This window comes from Etheostoma cragini, chromosome 10 (assembly GCF_013103735.1).
Source record: "Etheostoma cragini isolate CJK2018 chromosome 10, CSU_Ecrag_1.0, whole genome shotgun sequence".
In the NCBI taxonomy this organism is placed as follows: Eukaryota; Metazoa; Chordata; class Actinopteri; order Perciformes; family Percidae; genus Etheostoma; species Etheostoma cragini.
Window position 1 is genome coordinate 2,601,456 of NC_048416.1, and position 17,185 is coordinate 2,618,640.

Here is a 17,185-nt window from a genome sequence, read left to right on the forward strand (position 1 = left end):
CAGAGTTCATCCAGTGATCTGCCATCTGGCCCGGGCTGGATGTTTCAGCACCACGGATAGCGCACACTGCTCTATTATTAATGCTTTATGATTTCCAGAAGGACCAACAACCCTTATGAGAACACTATGACGTAGACACATCACAGTAAGTATCCAGTGGAATTCCATTAAGTTATACTATTGTAGAAATTATAAGAAAAAAAAAAAAAAAACTCATTTCAAATCCCCGAAGGGGGGGGGGGGGTTGCAGTGATTTGAAGGCCTGTGGGTCATCCGTGATTGGTCCACTGGACCCTGAAGCATCCTTCGGCTCAAGCAGCCGCCTCCTTCTCTGCCACAAAAACGCCACACACACACAACATTCAATCCGACGACTTGGCGGACTGCAGAGGATCTCTTTAGGAGGAGAAAAAAAAGAAAACTTTTGACCGAAGAGAGTGCCTCAGGAGTCGGATGGGCGGTTAGGTGATCTGGGGTAAAGTGATCATTGCTTGTGTATGGATTATCGATAAGTGCAAAAAGAACGTTCTTGGCATTAGTTATTTATATATTCCTGTAAAAGCGGGGAGGATGCGAGAGAGACGCCACAGTGGCGAGGATCGCCCGCTCTGAACCGGGGGAGTCGCCGGCAGATGATGTCCCTATGTGAAGCTTCCAGAGGAGACGAGGGAGGATGAAGAAAGGGGGAGAGGGATCGAGAGCGGCAGAGGTGGAATATAATGAAGTTGAGTGGGAAAGGACTGTGCACCGTCTTCTCCAGCACCCTCCTCTTCGTGTGCGCCCTGAGCGAAGTTGTCGTTGGATTAAGATGCGTCTCGTTGGGATCTACGGTGAGAGCGCATTTCCACCTCGGCGCCGCGGCCGGGGCTTTCTACTCCGGGCTACTTGTGGGAATCGGGCAGGTCCTGCTGGGCACCGCGCTGCTCTTTTGCATGGACAAGCCCGGTTGCAGGAATTTCTTTCTCCTCGGGGTTGTGGTCTTCTTGTTGGGAGTCCTCACCGCCTTCTCCGGGGCGGTAGTGGACGGGGACACGGCTTCTCTGGTGGAGAGGAAATACACCCACTACTGCTTCCCCTCTGTGGTTGTGAGCCCTGCCTGCGAGCAGCTGAGGGATTACCAGCGGAGTCTGGTTGTTTCTACTGTTCTCAGCACCTTGGAGTGTCTCCTCGGGCTCATCAACCTGGTGGTCATCAAGAGGTACAAAGCCGCGCAGTTTTCTAGGAACCGGCAGTCCCAGAGGCAGCGCGCCGGCGCGATCCTCTTCAGCGAGGAGCGGGACTGCTCGGCGGATTTCCAGCCGGTGTCTTACATCAACCTGGGGGTTTTTAACGTGTTTGACGAGGCGGGTGCAGAAGTACAGTGCGGGGGACACCCGTCGATCGAGCTGCCGGGCTACTCGCCCACGGACCCGGAGCTCAACCATTGCTTCCCTTTCTCCTACCCGCTCCCCAGCGAACTGCCGCCCGCGTACGAAGACATTTTTCCCGCTGAGCCATGCAACACATAGCCGCTCAGGAGCGACCCCCCCAGAAGCGCTTCTCCCCCCATCTTCCTCTGCTGTGACAATCAATGACTTTGTGCTTAAACAACCCCCTCCTCTTCCAACACCCCCCATCAGAAAGCAGTAAGTTTCACAGGAGGACAGGAGCAGTGGATTTTAAGACGCCGGATTGCTTCTCATTGTGTTTTCTAACGTCTCCCTGGTTATTGTAGTTCATCAGCATCCTGATGGAGATGAAAGGGGATACAGGCCCGGACAGACAGGCAGACCAAGGCCCACAACGCAACAGCTTGCTCGTATAACAAAAGCAGAGTTCTGTGTTCTGAATGTTTGCTGTTAACATTTTTACTTGTGAATAAAACGTGCATTTAACCTCTCCTGACGTCATGAAGCTGCTGCATGACGTAGCCTTTGGGAAGCCCTGTTGATGAAACTTCATTTTCAAGGCGTTAACTAACTTCTGCTGATTGTTGTGGAGCTGTGCGGTTAATCAATTCAACCAGTTTTACTTTATAATAATCAATAGCTGTGTAGTCCACTTTACAAGCCGGCAGTTTCTACCCCTCATCATTTGGGAAAACACCTGGAACACATCATCATCATCATCATCATCATCATCATCATGCCAAAGATATTGACAGAAAAGACTCAAAACTTTAAAGGCCACTTTAAAGTCACACTGCAGTGATTTATTATGTTGCTTTTATGAAGTTGTGGAACTCAAAAGAGTTCGATTTTGAAAAAAGAGCATTCAAAATCGAAGTAGTCCGAAAATATTCGGACTTTTTGTGTGTTAAGCTTGAAAAACGTTCCAGTCTCCATGTCATATTTTGCAACAGGGACACATTTGACCATCCATGTCTGGAAAACAGTCTTTAAAAGTCTCAAAACACTGTTTGTCACACAGGCTTTCTGTCTCCGAGCTGACTGACATGACCCTAGTGACATCACTATGACGTCATCGGGGTTCATTTCTCACACCTTCCAGAACCACAGAAGACATACGAGGCCTACACATGCTTTCCCAGGGTGTGTATCACTCCTCATGACGAGTAAAGTCAACTTTAAAAAGTTTAAAATTAGTGGAGTGCACAAGTAATTAGTAAGAGTAATATAACTATAATATAATTGGGTATAATTAATATAACTGGTAGCAATGATAACAAGTATGTAGGAGGCAGCCGAGTGACAGTCGGAGCCTGTGGCTAGCAATTGAAGGAATTCATACAAGATCCTTATTTTGGGTGTCTTTGAATGCCCCCCCCCCATTACAGATGTAGCAGGCTATCCAGATATTAGGGGTGGGGCAAAAAAGCGATTCAGCATAGTATCGCGATATTTTCAGTGGCAATACTGTATCGATAGAAAGGAGACAAATATGGAGCTTTTATCATATATTATATATATATATATATATATATATATATATATATATGTGTTGGTCAGTTTGTCCCATTTTGCAGCAATAACATTGAAGTGATATGAACAGACAAATAAATTTATCTTTTTAGATGAAACAGATGTTGCCAAAGTTTCCTTTTGGGGACATCCTTTGAAATTGGGAAAAAATAGAAGTTGGAAAAAAAGTTGCAAATTGCAATATATCGCAGAATATTGGAATACGTGTAAAATCGCAATAATATCATATCGTGGCATAAGTATCGTGATGCTACCTCTGGTGTTTTCCATCCCTACCTAATATGATACAGAAAGTGGTCCTTCACTTTTTCTAATTCAAAAGATGGAAACTGTGCAGCACATGCTTCCCAAATCGTTCCATTTGATGAGACTTGAATGAATGAATTAACTCCACAGCCCACAAATAGCCCCCATCAGCTCTCAGCATGGATCCTCCCAGCACCATCAAAACATTTCCAACCTCCCTGTCACTAATTTCACATAACAGCTAGAACAGAAACAGAACCAAAAGGTAGACGTGGCTGTTCTCGTTATGTGCCCGCCTTCAGACAGCACTTTCCTTTGTGGTAAATCAAAGTGAAATGGTCCTTTTTCCCCCCTCAAATTAAAGCCCTTAAATGAGCATCCGTAGCCAAATGTCTCTTCAGGGGCACTTTGAGGGAGAAACTGTGGGACATGCTGTATTGGCTCAGTGTGATAATCCTCCTCTTATCCTTTTCAAACCGTGATATGGTCCTTTCCACTCTCTCATTCTACTTAACGTGGGCTTTGAGTGCCAGAGCTGAATACAGGACAGGAAACCCGTCTGTTTTCTTTCTTCTAACGTTAATGCCAGTATAAAAAATCCAGCTACAACCAAAGATTAAGCCAGCAACCCTCAAACAAAAGAGGTCTTCTTCAGGGAGCTGGTGTCCTAAAAGTTTCATGGAGTGGTGTCCAGAGAAAGATGCAAACAAAGCTAAGGGTAGGGGCTCAGACCAGACCAGAAAGGAGACTTTAGGGGACCCCTTTTCACACAAATGAGGTGTGTGTTTCCACCTGCAGCACAGCAGTAGCACACCAAGCCTCTAATATCTTTTTAATCTGGCGCTCGCGAAACTACATTTTCCCCAGGACAATAGATGTGTTTACCTTTCACCTTTAGAGAAAGTTTCTGATGTTTTCTGTCTTCTAACACCTTCAAATGAAAGTCCAAATTCAGAGAGCTGGTGCCATGAAGCGGTGCTTTTTGCTCACCAAAAATGATTCCACATTCAGTAACTGCATTCAAAATGAGATTGCAAGCAGCTAAGGTAACTAGGCATCCTTTAGTTTCAGTCGACTGTCTGTGAGTGGGATCTTTAGGACACTTAATGGGGTGTAAATAACTCTAAAATGATGGTATCAACTACATGGTACTATGACCCGTGTACTGTCATCCAAACCACTGGGAATGTAGTACTGGCTTTGATTACACTGAAAGTTAACCAACTGAAGATGTTTTTCCATTTTCCAGTTGATTGGTTGAATAAGGAAAGAGAGAATTCATATATTTGGGCGGCTGTGGCTCAATGGTAGGAAGGGTGGTGGTTCAATCCCTGGACCTGCTGTCCCATCTTGAAGTGTCCTTGGGCAAGACACTACATGTGTGTGAGTGCATATCTGATGATGGTGGCACCTTGTGCAGCAGCCTCGGCTGCAGTGTATGAATGTGTATGAATGGTTCCTGTACTATGTTAAGAATAGAAAAGCGTTATATAAAAACAGTCCATATAATTTCAGGATGCACAATGTCTTTTATATCAGGAATAGTGTGTGTCCAGAATATTAAGAAGCCAAACTGTGCACACACATCGTCACAAGATGTAGATTAATTGCTGATTATATCTTCAAGAGGCTCGTGCGGACGCCCGGACTCCCATTTTCAGACATTTATTGCTAAAATGTATTTCACTGACAACATGGGAAAGTTGTCTGGCAGATTTTACTCCACAGAAAGTACATGATTGAGTGAAGACTGAGCAGCGTTCACGCTTCTTAAGATAACTTTTATTAATATAACATATTATATTAATATATTAACATCAGTTTCTGCTATCACACACACACTGGGTCACGTACTGTAGTTTGGAATCTATCTTAAAAATCATTCCAGATTCCTATGGCATTTATTCATTTGGGACATTTTGAGAACAGGGATTTTGTCACATGAATTGTTACATTTTAGCAGACTATTCTGTGTTCTATAATCCCATGTGATGTTGTTGGACTCAACAGGGGGGTCTTAACCCTCTGAACCCTAAGGCCATTTTGTCCATCTGGATTTATTTTATAATAACTTGCAAAACATCAGCCCTGTTGTCTACAGTCAAGATATGAACATCATTTTTTCAGGACAAACTGGGTTATTAGAATATTTGGGTTGCAGTGAGGTCGCTTGAATATTAAAAATGGTTGTAGGACCTTAAAGACAAATAAATAAATAAATCTGAACATGAATCTCACAGATATGTATTGATATCACACAGAGAGCAGTGAAACCTAAGCTTCATGCCCTCATGACATTTACTTATGCCAATAATCAACATAATAATGATATATTTATTGATATTACACCCACAGCAATGCTACAGAAGCATTTGTGTGTCTAAGTCCCTGTGGTGGAAACTTCAGTCCATTTCATGCCATTTAATACATCTACTCTACTCAAATTCAGAAGGAAATATCATACTTTTTACCCCGAAACATTTATTTTATATATAACTACAGTTTTTAAGTAGTACGAAATTTAGATTTGATGTACATTCTGAGCTTTTAAAATATGATGCATTGCTTGTAGATTATTCTAATTGTATGCTAAATACTTACAATCAGCTCCACCATGACAAACTAATAGACTAAAATTAGACTTCCACATGAATGCATCAGTAATAACAATCCAATGATATAATAATGATAATGATAATGATTTAATAGTGAAGCATCACAGGGCAGGGCTGTGGTCAAGACCACCTTAGTCGAGTCCAAGACAAGTCCAAGACCAGGACTAGTCGAGTCCAAGTCAAGACCGAGTCCAAAGAGGTTCGAGTCCAAGACAAGACCAAGTCCAAAAAGTTTTGAGACCGAGTCCAGACAGAAAAAAAGGTCTTAAGTGTGACAGTATCAAGACAATCATTTTGGGTTTCACTTTCCCTCCAAAATTATTATCAACATAACAAATACACCTGGACTCGGTCAAGACCAGAATCCATATTGGGCAAGACCAGTGGCCAAGACCAAGTCAAGTCCGAGACCATAGAAAAACGGTCTCAAGTCAGGATTGAGTCCAAGACCAGACTCGAGTCCTACAGCCCTGTCACAGGGTCATTTTTCTGCATAGTGGGCTTTGGCTTTGAAACTTTCAGTACGTTTGGCTTTCAGTACTTATGTATTTGTACTTGTTACAGAGTATTTTATATTGTGGCACTACTATTTTTACTTCCCCCTCGTTTTGTCTTCCCGTAAAATTTGAAAATCAATAACTTTTGTTGATGCTTTTTATTGATGTTTTTAACTTTTTCTTATGTTTTTGTCCTTTTTTCAACACTTTTGATGCTTTTTTTCAGTGTTTGTCACTTTCTTTGACATTTTCAACACTACGTAACACTAACTCATTAACTTTAGTTTTAAAGTTATTTTTGTCAATAAACCTCATTTATAGGAAATTATCCCTAATGTTTGAGTTAGAAAAGCAGAAATTAGGAATTATTGAGACTAAAATTAAAGGAATGGATGTTGATGGATAATCAGAGACTGGATTATGTCAACTTTTACTCAATAGCCTACTATTTCAAAACCACTTCAATGTTTTTTCAAATGCTAAAAAATTGAATAAGACGTCCCAAAATGAATGAAAGTAGAGATTTGTACTTGCCAAAGAGCGTTGTGTGGAATCAATCATGTTATTTTGGGGAATTAAAAAGAACACTGATATAGGGAAACCGGACAATTTGACCTGAGGACAACATGAGGGTTAAGTCAACGGTCCACCGTTAGGCTTATGCTAATAGGCTATAGCTAGCGCATAAGTCAGATTTATTAACATTTAACTCAACTCAGGGCTCTACTTTTGTATTTGTGTTGGCACTTGTGCTACTAAACCAAAAAAATAGCTTTCATGGATAATCATATTGCCTTGGCTTTGTAACTAGCAATGAACAAGTTAGCGAACTAGCTAAGTTAGCAAACATACCTGGCACGCATTAGCCTGCTAACTACTTGGGAAGCTGGCTAAGGTTGCAGGCTAATTAAGTCCAGATTGACTTACATACGGAATTTTGGAAATGTCCATCCACTATAGTTAACTAAAACTGCATAAATAAGTTGTGTTGCTGCGGTGTTTGTCTCAGTCTTTCTGATTGAGACCAAAAGCGGATGAGAAATGACCTGCTGGAATCATTTTATTTCATAACTTTTCTTCATGTCACGGCCATTCTCCAGAAAATTGAATTAATGTGATGTCATTATTTTTCAGTGCTCAAAATCTCCCATATTCAATGATCAGGACTGAGACACACTTAAAGATACAGGCGCTAAAACGGAGCGTTTCAGACAGAGGGAGAGTACAGCTATACTCACACAGCCCGTAAGAGAAAAAGTATTTTTTTTTAACATCAGCGCAGTAAAAATGTTCTGGTAAAAAAAGAAAAATACAAATATGAACCTGAAAATGAGCATCGTATGTGACCTTTAAGTACATCCAACAGAACTCTCAGTTGATGTTTCACAGTGTTGCTGTGTTTAAATATCCATTAGACTAATTATAAAAGTGCATTCAAGTTGACATGTAAAACATAGAGATTAACTTTCTAAAAGTCACCACTGTGGAAGCTGTTTATAACCCAATGCCTGTCACGAAGAATGCGCCTCTGCACTGTAGTTGCATACACATGTCCCCCGCCTGTTCAAAGAAAATCTAAGATTACAAAATAAGTCTATTCTGTATTTATTTGGGGGGACGCCAACTTAGCCTGGATGCTATTTTTTCCAAACATTCCGATTCAAGTTCAAACAGCACAGATGGCTTTCAGGTGCCTTGCTTAGTGGCAACTTTTCATGGTAACGTACCTGGTGACTTTTTTGGTCTCATGTCTGCTCCTAAGAGAGAATCGAACACTACTGCAATATCAAACTGCTTTTGACAGTGTGCATCTGTAAGTGATTAGCTCCATTAATGTATGAACTGTGCCTTTGACGATGGCTCATGATATCCTTTTTACCATATGGAAAAATCCTGCTGCTTGAGACGTTTATTGACTATAATTGCACTTTGAAAAAACCGCAAAGACGTGTCAGGTTGTAAGGGTCAGGTTTTTCATCTTCAGATCTGTGTTTCTGTGGTCTGCAGCCTTTCTCTGTCCCGTTCTTCCTTATGGTCGATCCTTTGTTGGATAGCAGTGCTGCATTAGTGTAATGACAGCCCCCGGCTCTGGTCACACAAAGTAAAAAAAAAACTAAAAAAACCGCTGACTTGCATCTTTAAGTTCTTCACTCTGAGGAATATAAGGGAGGGTTTCTGCAAAAGTGATTACACTGCAGATATTCGGATGAATGATGTACGTGGACAGGAGGAGTGTACAGCTGGGGGGAAGCCGGTGGAGCACCGAGACGAGGAAGGGGGATCAAAAATGTCTCCGGCGCTAGTTGAGACTTAGCATCCCAATTAGCTCACTATCAAGTGTAATAACTTTACAAATGCCGCAGTTCCAATGTGTGTAACCGATCCCACAGAAAGAAATAAGAGTTGTGCTGCTGAGAGAAACCCGTATCTTGCATTAGTTTTTCTCCATCTGCATACTAGTCCGAATATATATGTCAAGGACAAAACTGACAGCCATACTTATGGGAAAAAAACATCAATACCGCCTAAAAGCCTTTCAATAGACACATATCCATTTGTCCGCGTGCAGCTGCCAGGGAAAGTTGGGTCTGGAAAAGCTCCAGTGGCTTTTAAAAGCCAACGCTGGGCCTTCCCTGAAAGAAATTGTGGTTCATTACCTATGTGTGAGCGTCCAAGCCATTAGACTCGCTTGTGCCAATTTCTGAAAAGCTTGATTCTTCTTTCCACTCTCTTTGAAGACTTTTAAAGATTCGGATTTCCATTTTTTTTCTTTTTTTTTCTGCAGGTATTAGAGCTTGGGTTATGACTGAATGCATGGTGAGCAACAGCAGGACTACGTGTGGACTGTGTGTTCCAGATAATTATGAATTTATGGCTTGAAGTGCTGGAATCCCAATCAAAAGATACTGATCACAGTGATATTGAATGCTTCACTGTATATTATCCCAGTGTGTACTATGTGGTAGCTGTCATACAGCTCAGCTGTATTAATTAAAGCTGGTATATATTATATGTAAGTGCAAAGCCACACCCACAGGATGTAGTAAACACTGCTAATAAGCAGCACTTTAGTTTTTTATTCTTTCAAACATGCGATACGACAAATGCTGATGTTTAAAGGCCCGATGTCGAAGACATACATGCTTTTATTCCAAAATAAAGAGGATGGAATTTGATCAGTTGTCATGGGCATGGAGAAGGATCCGTTAACAAAAAACACACCACATGCTAAGCTGAGTAGCCGTTTGGATTTGTAACCATAGAAACCACAGAAATAGAATGACAGTGTAACTGACATTGAACAGGTTGCCATGTTATTTTTTTCAGTTCAAAAGAAAATGGCGCCCAGCACTGTGCATTGACCATAATGAGTTGTTGCCAGGTTGGCTCAGTTGGTAGAGCAGGCGCACATGTATAGAGGTAGAGTCCTCGGCACAGCGGATGCCGGTTCAACTCTGACCCGCATGTCATTGCCCTTCTCTCTCCCCTTTCAAGTCTTCATCTGTCCTGTGAAAATAAAGGCCTAAAAATGCCCCAAAAACAATCTTTAAGAAACAGAATGAGTCCACATGCTTTATTTGTCAGTCCCTGATGTGAGTCGAGTGCAGATTTGAGTCGAGCATTCTTAGATTTAAACAAGTAACGGCACAACGTGTCATACTGAAATGAACTGAAAACCTCCCAGATTTAAAGCATTATTTAAAAGATAATTGTGAAGACTTTTTACGTGGTTGTATATTTCTCCACAGTTCTAGTTAGTTCACGCAGGGCACTGTTTTTAGGACTTTTAGAACAAGTTAATCTATGACTTTTGGTATATTTATTACTTTGAAAAAGTAATCCAAACTCAAGATCCACTTACCCGCTTTCTCTCCTTTAAACTGCACATGGTCTTCCTTCAGGTGTGACAACTGTGTGAGAGGATTAACAACACGGACACTAAGTCCTAAACGTCAAGTGAAATTGCGTTACAGCTATGACATCTGCATCCACCAATGAAGACCATGTGACTGTATTTCTAAAGCAGGGAACTTCGGTCCTCAGAGTCAACGCAGTGGGGCATTCAAATTATTGTTTTTCAAAAATGTGAAAGTCCTAAAATGAACTTATTAGCAAATATAAATCCCAACTCATGATAGGCTTACCTGTTGGTAAGGTAGTCACCAACCACGCTCAAATACATCCGGGATAAAATCATGCCACTTATTACTATTATTAAGCTATTTTAATAGCTTAGTATTACGTATAAAGGCTTTAGGCCACCCTACACGTACTTGTAGGATCAGTTTAATATGCAACTTTATGTTATGCAATATATGTAGTAGGGGGGGTCCCTGCTCAGTCTCTCTTTCAGCGAAGGGGTCGCTGGCTTAAAAAACGTTAAAGACCCCTGTTCTACAGCCAATGAGGACCAATGAAGGACAATTCACTTGACTTGGACCAAACACAGGGACAAGCTTTTCAACTTGAGTGCCCACGTTGATACTGCGGGAGGTTGATAAGGAGTAGTGATGCAGTGACTACAGCCAGGTAAGATCTTGGGCTGGATTTTCTTTTTTGGGCTTTTCCATCTTTAGTGGACAGGGCCGCTAGGTGAGAAAAGGGAAAGGGAGGGGGGGGGGGGGGGGGGGGGGGGGGGGGGGGGGGGGGGGGGGGGGGGGGACGTGCAGGAAATTGTCACAGGTCGGACTCAAACCCTGGACCTCTGCGTAGAGGCATAAGCTTCAAAGTATACAGTGGCTTAAGAAAGTTTACACACCCATGCTAAAGTTGATTTAAAAGAGGAATACAAAAACATCTTTTGGAAATCGATCTTAATGCCTTAATTAAAAAAATGTAGGAAAATCCAACCTTTTAAGGACACCAATCTTCTTTGTGAATGAATCATTTATAAAATTCCTTAAATCCTTAAAGGTTGGATTTTCCTATTTCTTTTAATGATTTGTATTCCTCTTTTAAATTAACTTTAGCATGAGTGTGTAAACTTTCTCAAGCCCCGGTATGTGCGCCTGTTTGACCCACTGAACCACCCCGGCCACGTCTGGCTATATTCTTTATCTAGTAGTTTGGAAAGAAACCTCCTGAAATATCCTGTTTTGTTAAATGTGACTTCATGGTTTGTATCAGTTACAAGCTCTGCGATTGAAAATGACAAAAACACTTTGTATAAAAGGTAAAAACACTCCAACCTCCTGCTGGGTGCTCTAAAAACGGCCGACGGTGTCACGGATGACTTAACAGTCCTTCAATGAGCGACTGACTCCACCACCAACCCGCTGCTGGATATGTGGATTACAACTGACTCATCTCACATGACGGAGAGCTGAATTAATAATTAATCAATGCTTTTCCTTGCCATTGATATTTAATCATCTTTTATACTCCATTTTGTCCCATTTGTCTGTCATCAAATGAGCATTGAAAGGTATTTCCTGTTCTGTTCCAACTCCTAGCAATTTTGTTCATAAAGTTGCTTATACTGAAAATGATGTTAATAAAATCTCTGAGTGTCACATTTCTCACCTTCAACTTCTCCAAGAAACACACATCCTGACATTTAAGGTGGAGAAAATAACTTTTCAGGTCAGAAACATCTCGTTATATCTTAGCTGTTCCACTCCAATGTACAGTTTTTCTTAATGGAAATGTTAAAAGTAGTTCATGACGGGTTAACAAGCAGTTTGAGTGCTGTGCAAGTCAAGCCAGTAGTAATTTCATGCACACAGCAAGTGTTCCCCCTCAGGCTTCTTAACAACTGAGCAGAGTTTAGAGGGCTGGGCTCCTCTCGGAAGCTTGGAACAGAAAGTGTGGCAGAGAAGCAGTGAGGGGAGAAGAAGGGGAGAGGAAGGGGAGAAGAAGGGGAGAAGAAGGGGAGAGGAAGGGGAGACCTGGCAGCGTGTGCAGCCACAGAGGGAGTCATGCGTCAATCAATAGCTCCTGCAGTGGCTGGGTTTTCACAGGGAGCCAGCTCTAAACTTGCAATAACCTCTTTGGCTCGCTGCCATCTGCCACTTAGCAGACAACTCCTGGAGCATCGAGAGAGAGAGAGAGAGAGAGAGAGAGAGAGAGAGAGAGAGAGAGAGAGAGAGAGAGAGAGAGAGAGAGAGAGAGAGAGAGAGAGAGAGAGAGAGAGAGAGAGAGAGAGAGAGAGAGAGAGAGATAAGGTCGCTTTCACAGGGAAAGCTCCAACTCAAAAGGCACAATTTTCCTTCTCTTGCTCTATTGCTGAAATTCGTATTACTTCCTTCTGGAAGGTCAGCCGTAGTCAGTCCGTTCACATGAAAGAGAGCACATGCAAATCAACAAAGGGTTAACTCACCGTTATTTATAAAGCACCTGTCGTACAAAGATTTAGTCCAGAGAGCTTCACATGGTAAAATTCAAACAGACCAAAGGGGAATAAACAATAACTAGAATTTTCAGAACTAGAAAATTGCAAGAAAACAATGAAATGTTAAAAATCAATCAATAAAAGTAATTATAATAAATGAAAAATGCAAAACACAGGGGGGAAATTATGTGACATCCAATGATTGAAAGTTAAAAAACTAAGGCTATAACATTACTCTGAATAAAAAAAAAAAAAAGAGAAAAAAACGATTTAAAATACATAATGCCATTGAGTTCCACAGTTTAGGACGTTAGTGATCTGGCAGGAGCATATATAGGGGGGGGGGGGGGGGGGGGGGGGGGGGGGGGGGGCAAGGTCATTTAAGGTCATTTAAAACTTTTATAAACAAGTAAAATAACTTGAAAATCTATTCTAAAAGATACAAGTAGTATAGTAGTGTAGACATTTAGGTCAACCAGTAAATAAGGAATTATAATATTATAAGAATATTCAAAATCACTGGTTCTCAACCTGTAGTACAAGTACAAGTACCACTGGTGGTATGCGAGCCCCCCCTCTAGTGGTACATGGATGGAATCTTTAATAGATAAAACAATTTCAACGTTAGATAGAAATACAACATTTTCAATAATACTATAATATGTATCAGTGATATATTTATTAAGTCATCAGCTTGCCAACACTATTGTTACGTTCATGAACACAGTGTGCATACAGCGGGGTTCAAAGGTTTGCCCCCCCCAGGTAAAAATGTGTATTGATGTGCATAAAGAAGCCAAGAAAAGATGGAAAAATCTCCAAAAGGCATCAAATGACAAATTAGATGTAATATGTCAGAAAAAGTTAGATTTTCTATCCATCTTTTACACTTTCAATATAACAGAAAACAACAAAATGGCGTCTTCAAAAGTGGGCCACTCTTTATGAACATTAATACAAACTTGTACCTGGGGTGCCCAAACGTTTGAGCTCCGCTGTACATGCATTAGTCCCGAACCGTGATGGCAAGTGGTCTTCCTGATGTGGAGTGTGTGTTTGAGAATGATTACATTTTTATGAATTAATTCAATATAGCGGCGATTGGATTTATTGGATGACATGATGGAATCTCTGTGAAACCAACAAAACATTAACAACAAAGTGCCGATGTCTGGGATGTGTAAAAAAGAAAAGAAAAAAGGATTGTATTAAAGAACAAAAAGGCCAAACAGGATTAATCAAAGACATTCCAAATATGTGAACGCTCCATTTTCAAGCCGTTTGATAAGAGAACGCCTAAAATCATTTCCATCATTCGGGAGAAACAATCAGACAAGAATCCTCCTGTGGAGCCCATATCCTGTTTTCTGTCTAATTGTTCATCGTTCTGAATCCAGAACACAACAAATGTTGTTGACGACTCATTCTCCTTACTCCTGCCACCTAAGAAGGGCAGAGATGGGCTGACGTGACTATTTCTTAACTAATTTAACGTTGACATTTGGCGGATCTCTCTCCAGTAACAGAACTTTTCATCTATGGATTTACCGGTTCAGTCGAGAGACCGGGTGAACCTGACATATACGTTGAAGGTAGTATCAAGCCTTAAAGGATTCTGGGATGTTGAGAAAACCAGCCCCCCCACCCCCGCTTTACCACTGTGAATGCCCTAATTGATCTGAACTGGAGCACTTAGACTAGACTAGACTAGACTAGACTAGACACACATACACAGACAGATAGATAGATAGATAGATAGATAGATAGATAGATACACAGATAGATAGATAGTTACACAGATAGATAGATACACAGACAGATACACAGATAGATATATAGATACACAGATAGATAGATAGATAGATAGATAGATAGATAAATTAGACAAATAGATATTGATCCAATAAAATGGGAAATTATAGTGTTCCAGCAGCAAAATCAATCCCACAGCACACAATATAAATATAAATGAAATACTTGGATACAATATGCATACATACAATATACAAGAAATAATAATGGGACTAAAATACAAGAACAAATATTAGCCATGCAGTGTGCATAACAACCACCATCATGAGGTGGTTTACAGGTGTACCTGGTAGCAGAAAAAAAAAAAAGCTGAGTTCAAGAAGGACCCGGGGGGTGGGCTTTGTTGAGCCAGCTACTCGGTGCTGTGGCCAGGTCTACTGTGCCAGCTGTGAGAAACCCAGAAACCCCTCTGGTGGAGCAGTCTCTTGGATCTGAACTCACACATGCACTGACTTCACTTCACCAATAACTACTTTTGCATAATGTGTGTACAAACCCTTTATCTTTCTCAATATTTCACACATATGTACTGTATATAGTTGCTCTCAGGAACTGATAATGATAATAAAGGCTTTCGGTTCTATTCTATCTGTGGACTGGTGTTGGCAGGCCAAAAGAACCGCAACCTTGGTGGTCCTGGAAGAAAAAACTGGAGTGGGGCAAAGCCTGGGGGGTCCACTGAGGATTACATTTGGTTAAACAAACCGTCAGACGGACCTCGTGCAAGGGGGTAACTACAACAATAGGCACACATGTTATGTCAGTTTTAAAAAGAGCAAAGAGATTCAAATAACACGAGTGAAAAAAATAACAGAACGAATGTGCACTAGAGAACAACCCTGTTCAAAATGGGCTGTGCTTAAAAATAACAGGCAGTACTGAACATTATAAAAACAAAAAAACAAAAGGTAAAAATACATGGATGGATGTGTTGAATAAATAGAAACTATCTAAACACAGCCTTGTCATTTTGAGTCATTTATGGATGCTGGAAAATGTATACTGTACATTCATGGAGATTTTTTTGCTTCTGAATTGATTTTTTTATGTCTACAACATAACTGATTTTGAGGGCAATAATTCATCTAGTGCATCATCCTTTTGGAGATGTAAGAGGGACTCCCACTCACGTGAAGCAGGAAATGTGTGGCTCCTTTAAGGATGGCACTGAAGTCATGAAATTATTATTTAGTGGGTGGATAGAAGATAGGAGGATGATACTAAATTATCATCCTCCTACAACTACGACGTACATGGAGATACGATGCGTGCCCTTTCACAGATGGTTTTGTGTCCAGTTTCACTAAGACAGTAAGAAACTGTGACAGGAGAATCCCATCCCCCCCTCCCCCCCCCCAAGCAGATGACTGGCCTCCACCGAGGCTTCTCTCCGAGCTAAGAGACAATTCAATGGGCAGCTCGTCGCTAATTTTACAAAAGAACTGGGCATGAATTCTTAATAAAATGTCAGTTTATGAAATGCAAATGTTTAACCAAAGTCCGGCATTAATACTCACCTCATTTAAAAAAAAAAAAAAAAAAATCACTCAGAAACTGAAATCGTACAGTGTAAATCATTTATTTCATTATGAAGAAAATAAATAATGCGAGAATTTGTCTCGATTAAGACATGATTTTGGTAAAGGCGAGCATCATTTCACATTTGTTACGGAACTCCGCGACAAAAAAGAAGCCAAAAAATACAGAAGAACAGAAGGTAAAAAAATTAAAAAAAAAAAAAAAGTAGTAAAAATACACACACATAATGATTGCACAGGTACTATAATAAAACTATATAAAAAAAAGTGGGATGTTACCAGAATTAAAGTGGGAGAAGAATACTGGGGCGGAAAAAAACAACTAATTTCTACAAAGACAGAGTGGCAAAGAAATAAAATTAAAAAATATAAGAGTCCACTTTACACGTGTTGGAATGCTTTCAACCATGTGGACACTACAATTATTCGGATCCATTTCATGGGCCGGTAGGTATTTGGATGCAGAGGAATGATTTCACACAGAAAGTGTTGTCCCGTCAGATTCGTGGGAAGCCGCTGGGAGCTTTCTTCCTGCACTGGTGCGTTCAGGTTTTACAGACAGACCCATGAGGAAGGGAAAATAAACCTGATGGAACTTATTACCGAGATATTTTTTTCTCTCTCTCTGTGCGAGCTGAGCCTTTCCGTCGTAGGTTCATCACTGTGACTATATCCCTGTTTAGTTCCTCAGATTTCACGTTTTTAAGTGGCATCACGAGACGTTCGTGTTCTTCCTGACTGCACCTCAAAGCCGTTGCGTTAAAGGTTGTGTGGGGATGTCTTTCAAGAAGGTTTGTTTAGAATGAATGGGACAAAGATTATGAACGGACAATGAAAAAAAACGCCCTTCATAGACACTCAAACATCATCAGCAGAAAACCCAAGGAAGAAGAAATCCCATTTCTGGCGACTGGCGGAGAATCTGCTGCCAACACCAAGAAAAATGATCGCCGTTATGATATTATTAGATTCAGTGTGCTTTGGGACTCAAACTCCACAGAACTAGTGCGGTAGCTGATGAGATCTATCGAACATAATTCATCTTCAGCACTGTAGAAGCCCCGAGTACTCCATAACAACAGTCAACAGAGGGGTTTACCTTCAGAACACCAATCTTCATCTGAGGAGACGTGTTGCTGTTCATTTTAGATGACAACTATAGAAGAAACATTCACAAAAAAAAGCATACAACATCCCTAATAACGTGTTTTGTCTTTTACGTCAT

General features: G+C 40.9%; 2 protein-coding genes across 2 annotated transcripts in view; one reads left to right on the forward strand and one right to left on the reverse strand.

Annotated features, from left to right (window-relative positions):
• Positions 1–273: 273 nt before the first annotated feature.
• Positions 274–1,878, forward strand: LOC117952181 (transmembrane protein 271-like). Its single transcript, XM_034884321.1, has one exon. The coding sequence runs from the start codon at positions 720–722 to the stop codon at positions 1,506–1,508; it is 789 nt and encodes a 262-aa protein (XP_034740212.1). The 5' UTR covers positions 274–719; the 3' UTR covers positions 1,509–1,878.
• An 8,933-nt stretch (positions 1,879–10,811) lies between these two features.
• The window catches only part of pigg (phosphatidylinositol glycan anchor biosynthesis class G), a 76,872-nt gene continuing 70,498 nt past the window's right edge, over positions 10,812–17,185 (reverse strand). The window contains exon 14 of the mRNA XM_034883517.1: positions 10,812–10,822. The gene's annotated coding sequence lies outside the window, so the exon portion shown is untranslated. The remainder of the gene's footprint in view (positions 10,823–17,185) is intronic.

What these genes read in the sequence shown, in the direction of transcription:
- LOC117952181 (XM_034884321.1), top strand. Translation starts at nt 720, where the DNA reads ATGAAGTTGAGTGGGAAAGGACTGTGCACCGTCTTCTCCAGCACCCTC.